The following is a 17402-nucleotide window of genomic DNA, read 5'->3' on the forward strand; positions in this document are numbered from 1 at the left end:
GGAGATATGAGCTCTCAGAATGTCTGGCTTGGAAAACCAATGGGACTGACATCCAGGGGTCCTGAAGTGCTGTAAGAAACAGGTTCCCTCCTGGAGTGCTTGCATATGGTCTCACTGGCCCTGAGACCCAGTGAAAGAATAGTAGTATGAAAAATCCCTAGACAAAATGTGAAAGAGATTCATTTTCATATCAAGTGGCATCAGCTGGAGGGGCAGGGGAGAGTTGAGATGTACCCTAGAGACAGAGGCACAGGCAGATGCCATTGCCTCACTCTCCACATAGCCTGCTAGCACAGGTAGGTGAGCTTGGACACAGCATCCCCAACCACCTTGCTGGGGTGGGGGAGGGTGAGCAGTCACAGCACTTGCTGAGGCCAGACAGTACCTGCAGCACTCCTCCATTGCATGGGTGATGCAGGCAAACACAAACAGTCAGAGTTCTCTCTCCCAGCTAAAGTCTGCAAGCAGGGTAGCTGCAACATTCCCCTTCACTCTGGCTGGGATTGGTGAGTACACGCAGTTATGGTATCGTCCCACTCCCAACTTAAAGCCAGCATGCATACAAAGATAAGGCACTCTTCAGTTGCACTGATGAAGCCCGTGGGCACATGTAGCCAACACATTTTCCTGCTGCCTTTCTGAAACCAGAAAGTATGTCCTACCCTAGATGATCTCCAGCTGCCATGCTAAAGTCAGCAGGAGCATGCAATCCACAAGGAGTCACCCCTCAGTTGCCTGGCCCTGGTGGCCAAGAGGGCCCTGGTGTTCCAGAGCTCCATGGAAAGACAGTTCTTTGTAGATCACCATTCCCAGGGCACTGCACAGAAAGCAGACTGAAACACAACCCTAGTCGTCCTGCAAAACAGGTTTATTTACTTAATCTGGAATTTCAATCTGAGAGACAGACTTCAGGTTTCATACACTAAGAGGCTAAGTATAGGTGGTCCCGGGGAATGTAAGCAGGGAGAACACCATTCTTGTGCATTCCCTTATCCTTTTCACAGCTCAGTGAGATTTACCAGAAAGAAGCTTATACACTCATTGGAATCTCAATTTTTACAACTGTGGCTCAGGGGTATGATACTTCCTGATCTCCTGGTCTGGAGGCCAGCAGAGATTATTACTGTGGTCCCACAGAACTGTACATATTTGTATACTTTAAAAGCTGCTGCCTAGACTTGGCTTCCAATCAGCCTCAAAGTAGGTGCTAAATGAGACTTCTTCTCTTGAATCATGGATGGTCTTGGCATACCTTAATCAAAGGCATATCAAGAATAAATCAAGTGGTTTAGATAATCATAAATATTTGAGAGATCCAGGTCAAAGTTGGAGGATGAGGATCATTACATAAAGAAAGCCACTCCTTCAGTAGCTGTTTCACCTAATACATAGTAAAGTTAGTGGACTGATCACTTATAAAAGCTATTCAAGAAGGTTAAAAGACAAATGTAGTAAAGTTAATGAAAACTACAATAGTTAAGAGACACAAATATAAGATATAAAAAGTGACAAAAATAAAGCAGGAAAAGAGTAAAAAATGTAGAGTTTTGGAATGTGTTCAAATTTAAGTTGCTAACAAATTAAAATAGATTGTTATACACAGGATGACATTTTTGACCCAGCAACCACAAAACAAAACCTTAGAGTAAGAAAATGAAAAAGGAATCTAAACACTAAAAAAAAAAAAAAAAAAAAGTCCTTGAACTGTAAGAAAAGAGATAAAGAGAAGAAGGAAAGAACAGAGAGAAACCAGAAAACAATTAGCAAAATGGCAACAAGTACATACCTACCAATAATTACTTTAAAATAAATGGGCTAAATTCTCCAATCAAAAGACACAGAATGGTTGACTGTATTAAAAGAGAGAGAGAGAGAGAGAGAGAGAGAGAGAGAGAGACATGTATGCCTATATACTGCCTACAAGTGGCTCACTTAAGGATAGACAATAAAAGTGAAGGGATGGGAAAAGATATTTCATGTAAATGGACACAAAAAGAAAGCAGATGTAGCTATCCTTATATTAGTCAAAATCGATTTTAAGGGCACCTGACTGGCTCAGTTGGTAGAGCATATGACTCTTGATCTTGGGGTTATGAGTTCAAACCCCACAATGGATGTGGAGTCTACTTAAAAAAATAAATCATTAAAAAAACCAGACTTTAAAATGAAGACTATAATAAAAGACAGTGAGGGACAGTATATAATGATAAAAGTCAATCCATCAAGGAAAGAAAACATTTATAAATATATATACACCCAACATCAGAGCATCAAAATATATAAAGCAAATATTAACAGATTTAAAGGAGAAAAATGACAGCAATATGGATTTTAGCACCTCACGTATAGGTCATTCAGACATAAAACTCATAAGGAAACACCTTAACACATTACATCAAATATTATATATATAAATAATATTCCATCCAAAAGCAGCAGAATACACATTCTTCTCAGGTGCACATGGAATACTCTCTAGAATAGATCACAAGTTAAACTACAAAAACAGTCTCAATAAATTAAAGTGAAATCATATCAAGCATCTTTTTTAACACCATGGTATAAAACTAAAATCAATTACGAGAGAGAAATGAGAAAAATACAAATAAGGGAGATTAAACAACATATTACTCATCAACAGCTAGTTTAGAGAAGAAATCAAAGGAGAAATTAAAAAAAATACCCAGAGGACAAATGAAAACAGAATTATAATACACCAAAACCTATGATATGAAGTAAAAGTGGTTTTAAAGGGAAGTTCATAGTAATATAGGCCTATCTCAAGAAATAAGAGATATCTTAAATAAACATGCCAATTTTACAACTAAATGAACTTCAAAAAAAGAATAAACAAAGATCAAAATTACAACAAAGGAGATAAGGATTATAATTGAAATAAATGAAAGACTAAAAAGACAATTGCAAAGATCAATGAAACTAAGAGCTAGCTCTTTGAAAGGATAAAATTGACAAAACCTTTAGCTAGACTCACCAAGAAAAAGAGAGGGTGCAGATAAAATCATAAATGAAATAAGAAAATTTACAACTGATACCACAGAAATACAAAGGATCATAACCAGTATGGAAAATTATATACCAATAAACTGAACAACCCAGAAAAAGTAAGCTCCTAGAAACTTACAATCTTCCAAGACTGAACTATGAATAGATAAGTCTGAATAGACCAATTATTATAAAAAGATTGAATTAGTAATAAAAAACCTCCTAACAAACAAAACTCCAGAAATAGATTCACTGGTGAATTCTAACAAACTATGAAAGAAGAATTAATACTTATCCTTTTCAAACTCTTCCAAAGAACTGAAGGAGCACTTTCAAACTTATTTAAAAAGACCTTCATTACTCTGTATCAAAACGAGACAAGCACATCACAAAAAAGAGAAAATTAAAGGCTAATATCCCAGATAAACATAGATATAAAAATCCTGAACAAAATATTAGCAAACCAAATTCAGTAATACATTAAAAGGATCAAATACCATGATCAAGTGGGATTTATTCTAGGGATGCAAGGATGGTTCAACATCTGCAAATCAATCAATGTGATATAACATATTAACAAAATAAAGATAAAAATGATATGATCATCCCAATAGATGCAGAAAAACACCTAAGAAAATGTAACAATCATTTATGCTAAAAAAAATCTCAACAAAATGAAAACAGAGGGAACATACCTCAACATAATAAAGGCCATATATGACTAATCCACAGCTAATATCATACTAATTGTGAAAAGCTAAAAGATCAGGAACAAAACAAGGATACTCACTATACCCACTTTTATTCAGCATAGCATTGGAAACCACAGCAATCACACAAGAAAAGTAAATAAAAGGAATTTAAATTTGAAAGAAAGAAAACTGTCACATTTTGCAGATGATATGGTGCCACATATTTAAAAAACCCTGAAGACTCCACTAAAACAGAATGAATTCAGTAAAGCTGCAGGACACAAAATAAATATATAAAAATCTGTTGCATTTCTATACATTGACAATAAACAAAGAGAGAAATCATGAAAATAATCCCATTTACAACTGCATCAAATAGAATAAAATACCTTAGAATAAATTTAACCGAGGAGGTGGAAGACCAGTACTGAACACTATAATACATTGATTAATTGAAAAAATACAGTGCAAAAGCTTCTTATCTTGATGAAGTCCCAATAGTTCATTTTTGCTTTTGTTTCTCTTGCCTTCATGGATGTCTTGCAAGAAGTTACTGTGGCCAAGTTCAAAAAGGGTGTTGCCTGTGTTCTCCTCTAGGATTTTGATGGAATCTTGTCTCACATTAAGATCTTTCATCCATTTTGAGTTTATCTTTGTGTATGGTGCAAGAGAGTGGTCTAGTTTCATTCTTCTGCATGTGGATGTCCAATTTTCCCAGCACCATTTATTGAATAGACTGCCTTTCTTCCAGTGGATAGTCTTCCCTCCTTTGTCGAATATTAGTTGACCATAGAGTTGAGGGTCCACTTCCGGAGTCTCTATTCTGTTCCATTGATCTATGTGTCTGTTTTTCTGCCAGTACCACACTGTCTTGATGACCACAGCTTTGTAGTACAACCTGAAATCTGGCATTGTGATGCCCCCAGCTATGGTTTTCTTTTTTAATATCCCCTGGCTATTCGGGGTCTTTTCTGATTCCACACAAATCTTAAGATGATTTTTTTCCAACTCTCTGACGAAAGTCCATGGTATTTTGATAGGGATGGCATTAAATGTGTAAATTGCCCTGGGTAACATTGACATTTCTACAATTTTAATTCTTCCAATCCATGAGCATGGAATATTTTTCCATCTCTTAGTATCTTCCTCAATTTATTTCAGAAGTGTTCTGTAGTTTTTAGGGTATAGACCTTTACCTCTTTGGTTAGGTTTATTCCTAGGTGTCTTATGCTTTTGGGTACAATTGTAAATGGGATTGATCCCTTAATTTCTCTTTCTTCAGTCTCATTGTTAGTGTAGAGAAATGTCACTGATTTCTGCTGATTAAAGTCTTAAAGAGAACCCCCCCTCCACAGAAGCAGTTCCTAGAACAAAACCACAGCAAAACAAATATTCATAAGAAAGATAATCATTCAGAACACTGGAAATAGTAAGATAAAATGGAAACAATCCCTTCAATGAAATCCTATTCATTTGCTTCAAGGAGGAGGATAAAAAACTGTACTTTCATGGGAGGATAATATATCACATAAGGGGAAAAGATGAAAAACATTTTATATAATATACTTTTTTTGTAAAAATATGTAAGAAAAATGGCAGAATATACTCCAATGTGTTGACAGTATTTGTCTTTCAAGAGTGACATATAGGAGATTCACACATTCTATAATTTGTTATGTTGATAAGATTTGAATTCTATACAACCCACCTGTATCATTTTTTCAATTACTTCTTCACACGTTGGGGGTTAGAAATCTGTGAAGAATTACCTGAAGAACTGACTGCCCCAAGGCCTTTTTCCTCTTGCTCCCATAGTGGGTAATATTTTGAAATACTAACTATAAGTTTGCACCTAAGTACAATTTTAGTATCCCCCATTCAACTTTTTTTCTTTTTGTCTCAAAAAAGAGAGAGAAATACCTGAGCCTAAAAGGACAAAGTCTAGTTCTTATCATTTGTCCTTTCTAGGTAACACAAATGAATTGAAATGTGCACAAAGAGGAAAAGGCTTCATTATATCCTGTCATCCCACCTCCTTCACCATCTCCAAGACAGATCTGGGAGAATTTTCCAGCTGAAGAAGTCCGACTCCACAGAGCCAGACAAGGAACGGGTTCACTCATGATATACTGGCCCTGAAATACTAGATGCACTCCCGCTCCTGTCCCCGCAAACCTGGATGCAACACTAGGGTGGGAAAGAAAGGGGGAGGTAGTAGGAGAGCCATGAACCTAGGGGTCTAAAAAATTTAGGCAACCTATTGATGTTTGGGCTCTAAAAAAACCAATTAAACAGGATTACTGAAAATGAAGCCATTACACTGCTTATAGAGGAGATTTACAGTGACTACACTTCCTGTTCTGAAAAGCACCAAGCCGTACTGAATGAAACACAGCAGCTTTCTTAATTCTGCCAAAACAGAGGTATCTTTCCTTTTAAATCTTCTGCCTACTTTGCATAAAATGACGTGACCAAGATGGCCTGAATGTTCCTGAGCTGGACTAATGTTTAGACAGGCTCCCCCTGGCTCTAGGTCCTGATCACCCTTTTCTCTGGGCATCTGCTTTAGAAAACTTGTAATTACACATCCTTTCTCTATTTTTTATATAAATTTATTTTTTACTGGTGTTCAATTTGCCAACATATAGAGTAACACCCAGTGCTCATCCCAAGTGCCCCCCTCAGTGCCCATCGCCCAGTAACCCCCCCGCCCACCTCCCCTTCTACCCCCCCCTTGTTCATTTCCAAGAGTTACAAGTCTGTCATGTTCTGTCTCCCTTTCTGATATTTCCCACTCATTTTTTCTCCTTTCCCCTTTATTCCCTTCCACTATTTTGTATACTGCCCAAATGAATGAGATAATATGTTTGTCCTTCTCCGATTGACTTATTTCACTCGGCATAATACCCTCCAGTTCCATCCACACCGAAGCAGATGGTGGGTATTTGTCGTTTCTAATGGCTGAGTAATATTCCATTGTATACATTTACCACATCTTCTTTATCCATTCATCTTTTGATGGACACTGAGGCTCCTTCCACAGTTTAGCTATTGTGGACATGGCTGCTATAAACATTGGGTGCACTCCTGGCGTTTCATTGCATCTGTATCTTTGGAGTATATCCCCAGCAGTGCAATTGCTGGGTCGTAGGGCAGATCTATTTTTAACTCTTTGAGGAACCTCCACACAGTTTTCCAGAGTGGCTGCACCAGTTCACATTCCCACCAACAGTGCAGGAGGGTTCCCTTTTCTCCACATCCTCTCCAACACTTGTGGTTTCCTGCCTTGTTAATTTTCCCCATTCTCACTGGTGTGAGGTGGTATCTCATTGTGGTTTTGATTTGTATTTCCCTGATGGCAAGTGATGCGGAGCATTTTCTCATGTGCTTGTTGGTCCTTTCTCTGTTTAAAACATAAGTAGCTCTTTTTCCAAGCCTCTTTCCTCTTTTGTAATGCCAAACTGTCTTTTGCAGGGACCCGGGAGCCATCCTTTGAAATGTAATCCTCAAGGAAGATAGCACCCCTATTCCCAGTCTCTGTGGGAGGGCAGGCACTAGCTTCTTTTTTTTTTTTTTTTTTTTTTTCAGGCACTAGCTTCTAACAGGCACCAACCAGCAAGCACACATGGCCTGATTGCAGAACCACGGGAGCAAACTTCAGCAAGTTACTCAATGTGTTCTACAGGTCCACCTCCCCTCTACAGTCCTCCAGCACACTGCCATTGTCTCACTCAGCCCTCACACACCTTCCCATCCTTTGTTTCAGCAGAACTGAGCTCAGACTGACCTCCTTGCATGGAGTCTTCCTTGCCTGTTTAACATAGTTCAGTGCAATTCTTGCTTTGGCAGACGAAAACTAAGACATGTGAGCTTCCAGCATCACTTAACTTCCATGTTCCTTTCCTGTATTTATTGGACCGTTACTGTGTTCCGTCAGTTGAAATATTCTAATCACCTCAGAAATGGGTACAAGCAGTGTCCAGTTTCTTTTAGATGAGGAAACAAGATCGGTGAAATCAAACAATTTATTTACCTTGGGTCATTGCTGTAACCTGAACGTCCGTGTCCTCCTTGCCTCCCCAGGTCTGTATGTTGAAATCCTAGCCCCATTAGGTCATGAGGATGGAGCCCTGATGAATGCCATTAATGCCCTTATGACACAGGCCCCAGGGAGCTCCCTTGCTCCCTCCATCATGTGAAGGACACAGTGAGAAGAGGCCTGTCTGTGAATCAGAAATCAGGCTCTCACCACACATGGGACCTGTATGAAGCTTTGAGACTTCCCAGCCTCAGGAAGTTACTCAGTGTGTCCTACTGTGAGAAACACATCTTGTTTTTAAGTACCCCAGTCCTGTGCTGACTGGGGCAGTCACACAGCACATAAGTTCTGGACTCAGCAGGCGGAGACCCACATGTGCCTCCAGAGCCCTGCCTTTCAAGTACTTGCAACAGTCAAAATAAAATTTTGTTTATTTTGCTCTGGTTAGGGACACCTGGGGGCTCAGTCTGTTAAGGGTCTGCCTTCTGCTCAGGTCATGATCCTGGAGTCCCAGGATGGAGCCCCACCTCCAGCTCCCTGTTCAGCGGGGAGCCAGCTTCCCCCTCTCCCTTCGCTCCCCTGGGCTTCAGGCTCTTAGCTTCTCTGTTTGGGGGTCCAGAGAAGTATCTCTTACTTCCTGTGCTTGCTTTGGTGTCTTTGACGCGGAGGGCACTTTCTCCTCCCTGGGAAGCCCTGGATGCATGCCCCAGAGCAGGGGGACCCGGACAGGCAGAGGACGGGAGTGAGGTCCTGTGAGGATGGAGGGCCAACACTGGGGTGTGGTGGCCCCTGACATTAACATTCGATAGTGGGGTGCAAGTCATACTACAGTATGTGTGTTACATACAGGGGGCTGGGGTGTCGTTTTGGAGCGCAGCAGGGAGCGCTGTGGAGGGCTCCCGCGTATTTGGGGCTTGGGGGGTTTCGGGCTCTGCACTCAAGAATGAGGCTGGCGGGTCGGCCTCCGGGGGAGTCTGGGGAGCACCCCTGCCTCCCCGGGGAATCTGGGGAGAAGACGCCAGGCGGGGAGGCCCCACACTCACCGCTCAGGGCTCCAAACCACCAGGGCCACAGCTCCTCCTCCACCCCCACCTCTGAGGGACATGCGCCCTCCCCGCCACAGCGCCTCCTCCCAACGCCCTCCCCAACCGCCCAGCTGAGAGTTCTCGCGAGGCTCTGGTCTCCCGCCTCGGCCCCTGCCTCGCGCATGCGCGCACACGCCCAGGCCCAGGCCGCCCCTTCCGCCCTGCGGCCGTCGCGGCACGCGTCTCCGCACCCTCCGTGCCCCGGACCCTCTCAGAGCGTGAGGCCTCATTAAACTCTTCTCTCGCGCCCTGCCTGAGGCACCCAAACCCCGAGGGCCCTACCTCGTGGCCGTTCGCCCGCTTCCGGGCTCTTGGCCCCTGCCCCGCGCCGAGCGACCCCGTCATCCTCCGCCTGTCCGGGCTCCCTCGTCCCTCAAGGTGCCTGATCACCCTCGCAGGCCGGTAGCTGGCGGCGGGAAGTGGGAGGAGATTCAGTGGCCACTGCCCTCTACGGTCTGTGGGGGTCAACAGATAACTGGCAGAGGTGCAGGCACAGGAGCCCGCCACCCTGCTCTGGGGCCACTCAAAGCCCCGGACGCGGGGCGACCCGTGTGTCGCTCCGCAGCCTGCGCCGCCTCCTGCCTGGGCCTGGGCGGCCTCCGCCCGTGGCTGCTCAGCGCGTGGAGACCCCTGTGCGTCCTCCGCGCGCTCCCCTGATCCGCCGCCCACTCACTGGGCCTCGCTGTGGGACCTGGGCCACGAGGTAGGGCCCTCGGGGTCTGGGTGCCTCAGGCAGGGCGCGAGAGAAAAGTTTAATGAGGCCTCACGCACTGAGAGAGGGTACAGGGCACCCACAGATTGGTCGATGGTTGCTTCTTTGCAGGACCCCACCCCAATACCCACCTGCACTGTAGCGTAATGGTTGGGAGCCCAGGTTCTGAATTCTATCAGAGGGCGCTTCTCTTCCCTACTGGACCAGGTATCAGGTTCTGGCCTCTCAGCGCCGAATGGATCTGGGCTCTTGAACTGTCAAGCTTTGTCAGGAGAGGGTGCTGGAATAGTTCTAAGGACGTACAGAGAAAACTCCCTGTTCAATGTGCTGTGTGGTTTTCAGGCTCTTAAAGGGTACACTGCGGATGTTCCTGCTTGCTTACCCCTCACCCTTCTGTGTCTCCCATGTGCGGTGAGGATAATAATTGCTGCACTATCTCTTTAGAGGTTTGCAGTAGGATTAGAGGATGCAATGCATGGAGAGTGCTTAGTAGAGGAACTGACATATAGTTTGTTTGTTTGTTTGTTTGTTTTTTTGAAGGTAAGCGGTGGTTTGGAAGGCATGGAGAGACTACCAGACTAAAGGAATTTCAAAAGGAGTCATTAACGATGTCAACTGTAAGACTAGAAGTAGGTAATAGCTTAATAAAATGAGTTCCCTCTATCACGTTTTAAAGGTGGCCAGCCTGGTAAACAAATTTTGCAGTTACTGAAATCACCAGTGATGTATGGCATGTATGGAGTGGAACCCATAGAAAGTTAAACCTAAAAACAATAAAACACAGAATAGCTTCTGGGTATCATTTTATTACTCACAAAATCCAATTGAGAATGCAAAAACTTTGAACAAACATTTCAAAATAGAGCAGCTTCATGAACTCTTTCTGTTTTGCAACTGGACAACAGTTATCCCTACTTGTCTGCTCATCTGCCCATGAATCTTGAGAGTGATCAGATTTCTCAAGTGGCTGATGGGAGACTCCATGTGCCCGGACAAGACCTGAAAAACTGCACTCTGTCTCCCTCTCTCCTTCATTTCTTCTTCTTCTTTCCTTCTTAATCATATGTGGGGAGAGAAGAGGAAAGAAAACACACTATTTTAGAGAATTGCTTTGCTTAATGTTTTTGGACTCTAAATGTCTTGGTACAAAGATTCTTTTGCAGGGCAGCCCCGGTGGCCCAGCAGTTTAGCGCGGCCTTCAGCTCTGGTTCTGATCCTGGAGACCCAGGATTGAGTCCCATATCAGGCTCCCTGCACGGTGCCTGCTTCTCCCTCTGCCTGTGTGTGTGTGTGTGTGTGTGTGTGTCTCTGTCATGAATAAATAAATCTTTTTTTTTTTTTTAAAGATTCTTTTGCAAATGAAGAATCCTGGTTTGAGTCTTGGAAATTACAACCCAACTTACTGCTACTTCTTCAACTTTGATAGTGATTTTAATTAGATCCTTTTTGGTATGAAATTGTGTGTGTATCCATGGGAAAGATGATTTGATACAGTCTTAATGTTCCTCTTAACCATAACTCAAGTACTGAAACATAATCGTCTTGCTCTGCAAGCTGACCCATTTGACAGCACCACCATTTCTGGATGTTTCTGTTTAAATAATCAGAATGCTCAGAAAGAAGTCCTTTTCCAACCTTGATTAATGGCACTCTTAAATTTTTAGGAAAACAAACAGCAATTTCACCAAATGTCTTTAGATTTGCATGTGCTGGATACATAGGCCACAAATGTAAATCTACAAAGGAGTGACATATGTTCTCCTTTGGGGAGCTCTTTATTATGTAAATCTATTTACACCAAGATATACATACCCATAGTTATGCCCTTCTGTGTATAGACAGAGTCCTAAGGTCACTGGTTGGGAGTGAATCTCATGGTACCTTTTCATTATAATCACCTTCTGTGTTCTCTGGGTTAGCAAAGTTCAGGAAAACTTGTTCCAGTGTTATCTGACTGATGGAATAATCTTCTAAATGGAATTGCTCTTTAGCTTCCTCCAAAATACCAAACACCTTTAGCAACAACAGCAATAAAAATGTGCAGTTACCACTGCAGTCATTCCCACCAGTGCCCAACCCAGATGAGCCTCTCCTTGCACTTAATCCAAGTCCTGCCAAGTTAATGTTGGAGGACAAAAGGGGGAGATGAAAAAATGATTGAAAACTTAATTGAGAATCTGCAAGGAAGCAGTTCTCTGTCCCCATTCTCTTGAAGGATTCAGACTAATAATGGGATTTAAGGAACAAATCAATTAAACTCTAGGGTTTTTTTTTTTTAAAAAATAACATACTTTAGTTTACTCTTCTGCTCCTCTCCCATTACACATACCGGGATATCAAATATTCTCCCCATCATTAGTGCTTTTTTAACATGAAATGTTAGAAAGGAATGGTTTCTACATTTACCTTTCCCCAGCTACTGTCCTTGCTGGGAATGTAGTAGGTAAGGATCCCTTGGTTTTCCTGCTTTAATACACTACCTAAGAAATGAAAGACAAGATAGATGAATAATCTTGCAGATATTTTAAATTTACAAAATATTGCTGCATCAACAATTATTCACAATAGAGGGTGAATAGACATTGTCAATACAAAAAGGGACATGGTCAAATAACCCATCCTCTTTGGTATACATGACATGGTCAATTCCTTTTGGATTCATTCCTGATGAAAGTCTTACTACTGTGGAGTTCATAGCAATTATTGAGGGCAGGCTTTCAGGCACAATAAAATTGTCAGCTCACATGCCCCATGTGAAAATCCTGAGCTTTCTGAAATTCTTAATGTTACAATAAGATTATATTTCTGAAAATAGTGCTGAGAATATGAGCTGGCCAGATTTTCACTCTGGTTGTATGGTTATGTATGCATGTGCAGTGTACTTGGTGGGGGAAGAGAAAAGGACAAGGCCTCCTTGCTGTTTTTATGATTACATGAACTGTGAAAGAGGAAATCATACATACAAATTACCAAAGTCAGGCTGTGTGTTCTGGTTTTGTTTACTGGTGGATAAGAACCTACCAGTGGAATAAGAGGGAAGAGGGTGGTATCCACTTCTAATTAGAACAAACAAATGTGTTTACATTCATCAATGCACATTTGTAGGTTGCAAATTGGGTTAACTGTGGTCAAAATGTTTTAAGGTAAAAAAAATGTTTATAAGGGTGAGCAGATTTTCTTAATGTGAATTTTAATGCGTGTATTGTCTCCACGATCACATAAAGCTTTTTTGTGTGTAAAATATTTGAAACATGGAGTTTAGTAAATTATTCAAAACAAACACTGGTGAAATCATCCCATTTAAGCCAAGTAATAGGAACCCAAACACTCCCATGTCCCACTTCTCAGCCTCTCTCCTCCATAAAAAATGACCAATGCCTTCATTGTTATTGTGGACATTTCCTTTTCAGAGATGTTTTTACGTATGTGTATACTTCTAAAAATTGAGGTAGAGTTTTTCTACATAAGGGTCAAACCTTTATGTGAATGGAATCTGGTATTTTTCTTTCTGCTTCTTTTACTCAATGTTTGTGAGATTCATTCATGCAGTTACATATAGCTGTAATTCATTTTATTCTCTAAATAGTAATCTAGCATATGAATATTCTACAGTTTTTTTTCCATTAGGCTATTGAGAGACATATAAGTTGTCTTGTGACAACTTATGTTGTTAACTTAAATATTATTTTATTTATCTCCTTTTTTTTTATCTGGGTAGAATTTATTTATTTTTTTAAAAGTTTATTTTTTATTGGTGTTCAATTTGCCAACATATAGAATAACACCCAGTGCTCATCCCATCAAGTGCCCCACTCAGTGCCTGTCACCCACAAGTATTTAAAATATAGCTGTAGGTAGAATTGTTGGACTATTGCTTTTAAAAAAGGTCCAGTTTCACCTTTGAGATATAGTGAGTTAGACTGTCACTTCCACTGTTCTTTTTTTTTTTTTTAAGATTTTATTTATTTATTCATGAGAGACACAGAGAGGCAGAGACAGAGGCAGAGGGAGAAGCAGGCTCCATGCAGGGAGCCTGATGCAGGACTCGATCCCGAGACTCCAGGATCACACCCTGGGCCTAAGGCAGGTGCTAAACTGCTGAGCCACCCAGGGATCCCCACTCCCACTGTTACTACAAGAAAGCCAGACAAATTGAAAATTAATACAATTCTTGAACCTATCAGTTTTCTGATAGGGGAAACTCAGGGCAAATAGCTAACCCATATCTGTACATCTACAGGGAAGATCAGGACCATAGTATTTGCTTGTAAAGGCAGACACTGCCAGATGACATAAGCTGAACTGAGAAATATAATAAACTGCTAAAGATCAAGTGTGGGATAGCAAGAGAATTATGAAGCCCATTTAAAAAATCTTTAACCTCTTGGGATGTCTGGGTGGTTCAGCGGTTGAGTGTCTGACTTTGGGTCAGGGCATGATCCCAGTTCGGGGGTCAAGTCCCACATCAGGCTCCCTGTGAGGAGCCTGCTTCTCCCTCTGCCTATGTCTCTGACTCTCTCTGTGTCTCTCATGAATAAATAAAATCTTAAAAAAAAAATCTTTGACCTCTCTGATTTAGATTTTTTAGTAGTGCTCGCTTCTTATACACACTAGAGAACTGAATTTTGCTTGTGAGCCAAGCTGAGATTTTTTTTCATTTAATGAAGGACTTAATATATTTATGTATATTGAAAGGAATGTTTCATTATAGTCCTCCTATATAAATTTTCAAGTTATATGTTCATATATACAAGATAAATGCATAAATATAAATACAAATGTAAATATACAAAATATGTCTCTGTATGTATTTCACTTTGTGGTTAGTTCTTTTTTTCTGTTATATTTGTGATACAGTATATATTTTTGTTCTGATGGTTAACTTCATTCCAACATCTTTTCCTAATACTCATAAATTGTCCCTTCTTTTTATTCAGTGCTCACCAATAGTTCCTATTCAGAAATTTCTCTAATCATTTCTCAGTCAATGTGAAATTTTTGTCTACATAATCTTCAGGGAGAGCCATTGGGAACAATATCCCCTGAATACCTATTTGTTTATAACTCTTTTTGAATTTTATTCTTGAAGATCATTTTGGCTGTATATGAAAACTATGGCTTACATTTTTCTTACCATAAAATGTTTTGTCACAAAGCCTAAAATCAATCTAATTTTCTTTCCCTTACAAATTTTCCTTCTTTCCCTTGCTTTTTAAAAAAATTCTAAGATTCAAAGGTCATCCCCTTTTATTATTAAAATACAATAGTTATATTGAAATATTCCTTGGTGTGATGATATTGAGTCAATTTTTCAAGTTGTCCTTTCAGTAAGCAGGTTTGTCTCAGGAAATTTTCTTGAGTCACAGTTTTTTAGTATTCATTCTAATCTATGGCTTTGCTTTTCTCCTTTTGGATTAATTTCATAGTTGTGTTGGATTGTCCTTACCTCTCCTCTGTGCTTACATTTTTTTGAATGCTTATCTATGTTTCTGTTTAAAGGTTTTCTGTTTTTCTCCTTTCCAGTCTCCATTTCCCTTGTGCTTTTTCTGTGGTTTATTTACTTTTGATGGTTAAGTATTTCTGAAATGTTTAACTTAAAATACCCTCTCCAATGAGGTCAGCTGTCTTTGCACATCACCCTGTTGTTTAGCCACCAAATCTCTTTGTCCTTTCAATTGCAGTTTAGGATTTTCTTACATACCATCCATCTCCTTCTTAATTTTTTAGGCTCATGTTGAAACATTAGATAATAGTTTCATTTGCTTTGTGGCCTTATAGCTCTGCTCCTCTTTCAACGTCTGTAGGTATTTTTTTTTTTAAGATTTTATTTAATTATTCATGAGAGGCAGACAGAGAGAGAGACAGAAACACAGGCAGAGGGAGAAGCAGGCTCCATGCATACATGCAGGGAGCCTGACATGAGACTGGATCTCGGGTCTCCAGGATCATGACCTGGGCTGAAGGTGGGGCTAAACCACTGAGCCACCGGGGCTGACCGGTATTTTCTTTTATCCTCTTTTACTTATATTTTTCTGTGGGATTCAATTATAACATTTTCAGTGATTTATCTTTAAATGAGATTAATTTTCGTATAGCTTTAGGAGATTCCTATATAGAAGGTGAGATGGGAGATGAAGTCTTTCTTAGCTTTAGGGTTGCTCCTGTAGGATTCCTTCTTTGAGTCTTCTGGGATGTATCAAGTAATATGGCCTACCTAATACCTTCCTCTGGTACTTCCTCATATCTGCATCCTACACACTGTAAGTTTAAATTTGAGATCCTTTCCTCCAGAGAGGATCTCTGTTTGGTCCTGCTTGGAATCTGAGGATGCTCCTGACTATCCACTTGAGGGTCCCCCCTTTACATGGCAGTCTCAGCATGAGCTTCCAAACCCTGAAGAAGGTCCAGAGCTTCATCACTGATCTCAGTGCTACAATGGCATTTACTTCCACAATTAGCTTTGTCTAACTGCTCACCATTTTCTTTTTTTGTTTTTTTCTTTTTTTTTCTTGTTTTCTGCTGTTAAATTTTTTTCTCTTTTGTGTGTAAGCCAATTATTGCATTAAAGATGTATTTGTTTTAATTTTTACCATTTTCTAGTTTCATTTTTACCAGGAGTACTTTTCAGAATATATACTCTTCCATGTTGTAGAAATAGAATCATATTTACATTTAAAATTTTTTTTTATTATTATTTATTTATGATAGTCACAGAGAGAGAGAGAGAGGCAGAGACGCAGGCAGAGGGAGAAGCAGGCTCCATGCACCGGGAGCCCGATGTGGGATTCGATCCCGGGTCTCCAGGATCGCGCCCTGGGCCAAAGGCAGGCGCCGAACCACTGCGCCACCCAGGGATCCCCATCTTTACATTTTAAAAAAGGAACACAAGGTCACTTGAATTTCCTTGGGTTTATGTAGAATTATTTACTCTAAATATCTGATTATTGTGGTAAATCCTCTTTAAAGTATACATTCTAGATGACTTTTGCTTGCGATATATTTATTCTATTTAAAAATCAACATTTAAGTGTAGGTTCCATGGCAGTTCCTTCTTGATGCTGTCATATTTGAATAGGTATTTGCTCCAGAATGATGTGAGGAAGAATGGGGCAACAACTACCTGACAGTTGAGAATGTGTCTCGAACCCACATTCCCATTAAACCTCTGTGTCCACATCCTCAAGGACAGGTCTTGGGTCAGTATTTAGTGTCCTTCCTTCAAGCAGAGCTGGGAGAGCACACAGTAAGTGAGGATTTTTGGTCATGGCTTCTCTTTGTGGTAATTTAGACACCACATGGAATAGAAGTCTGATAGAGTAAGTACTCAAAAATATGTTCTGAATGAATACATTAGATGAGTATTGCACTTCTTAATGCATGCGTCATAGGAATATCACAATCACTATGACCAACACTGAGGTAATTATTTTCCCATATATCTGTTCTCCAATCTGCTCTTCCATTCATTTCTTATCTAGTTTCTGATCTCTGTTCCTACTGCGTAATCAATCATGCTATTTTCCATTGCCTGGAAGATAAACTCCTTAGCCTGATACGTGAGAACTTCATTATATTTTGCTCAGCCTAACAAAATGAAAAGTAAGATGAAAAATCAGCATTATTAAAATCTTTGCCATGCTTCTGCTTTATGTTTAGGAAAGAGAGGTAAAAGACAGAAAGAAATAGTTGCCATCTCTGGTATTATACACCATGTAGGCAGAGAGGTGCTTGTTGAATTTAGCTGCAGAAGCAGAACTAGTTTTGAGAGAAGAGAAAAACTTAGTGGTTCTTGTTTGCATTTCTATACCATATCCTGGCTGTGACATCAAAAGACTAGGGATACATGCTTAGGTGGAGAAGAAGCCTTAAAA

At 40.6% G+C, this 17402-nt stretch overlaps 2 protein-coding genes across 2 annotated transcripts in view; both read right to left on the reverse strand.

The window, feature by feature from the left end:
• Positions 1 to 10819, reverse strand: part of LOC121487083 (phospholipid-transporting ATPase ABCA3-like) — a 171405-nt gene extending 160586 nt beyond the window's left edge. Inside the window, exon 1 of the mRNA XM_041748529.1 lies at positions 9663 to 10819. The gene's annotated coding sequence lies outside the window, so the exon portion shown is untranslated. The remainder of the gene's footprint in view (positions 1 to 9662) is intronic.
• Positions 10820 to 11367: 548 nt separating this feature from the next.
• The window catches only part of LOC121487833 (phospholipid-transporting ATPase ABCA3-like), a 147248-nt gene continuing 141213 nt past the window's right edge, over positions 11368 to 17402 (reverse strand). Inside the window, exons 28-29 of the mRNA XM_041749871.1 lie at positions 11938 to 12011; positions 11368 to 11544 (exon numbers count right to left, since the gene is read on the reverse strand). Of these exons, the coding sequence (XP_041605805.1) occupies positions 11404 to 11544; positions 11938 to 12011 (215 nt within the window). The 3' untranslated portion in view covers positions 11368 to 11403. The remainder of the gene's footprint in view (positions 11545 to 11937; positions 12012 to 17402) is intronic.

The sequence above is a fragment of the Vulpes lagopus genome, chromosome 3, assembly GCF_018345385.1.
Source record: "Vulpes lagopus strain Blue_001 chromosome 3, ASM1834538v1, whole genome shotgun sequence".
NCBI classification, from domain to species: domain Eukaryota; kingdom Metazoa; phylum Chordata; class Mammalia; order Carnivora; family Canidae; genus Vulpes; species Vulpes lagopus.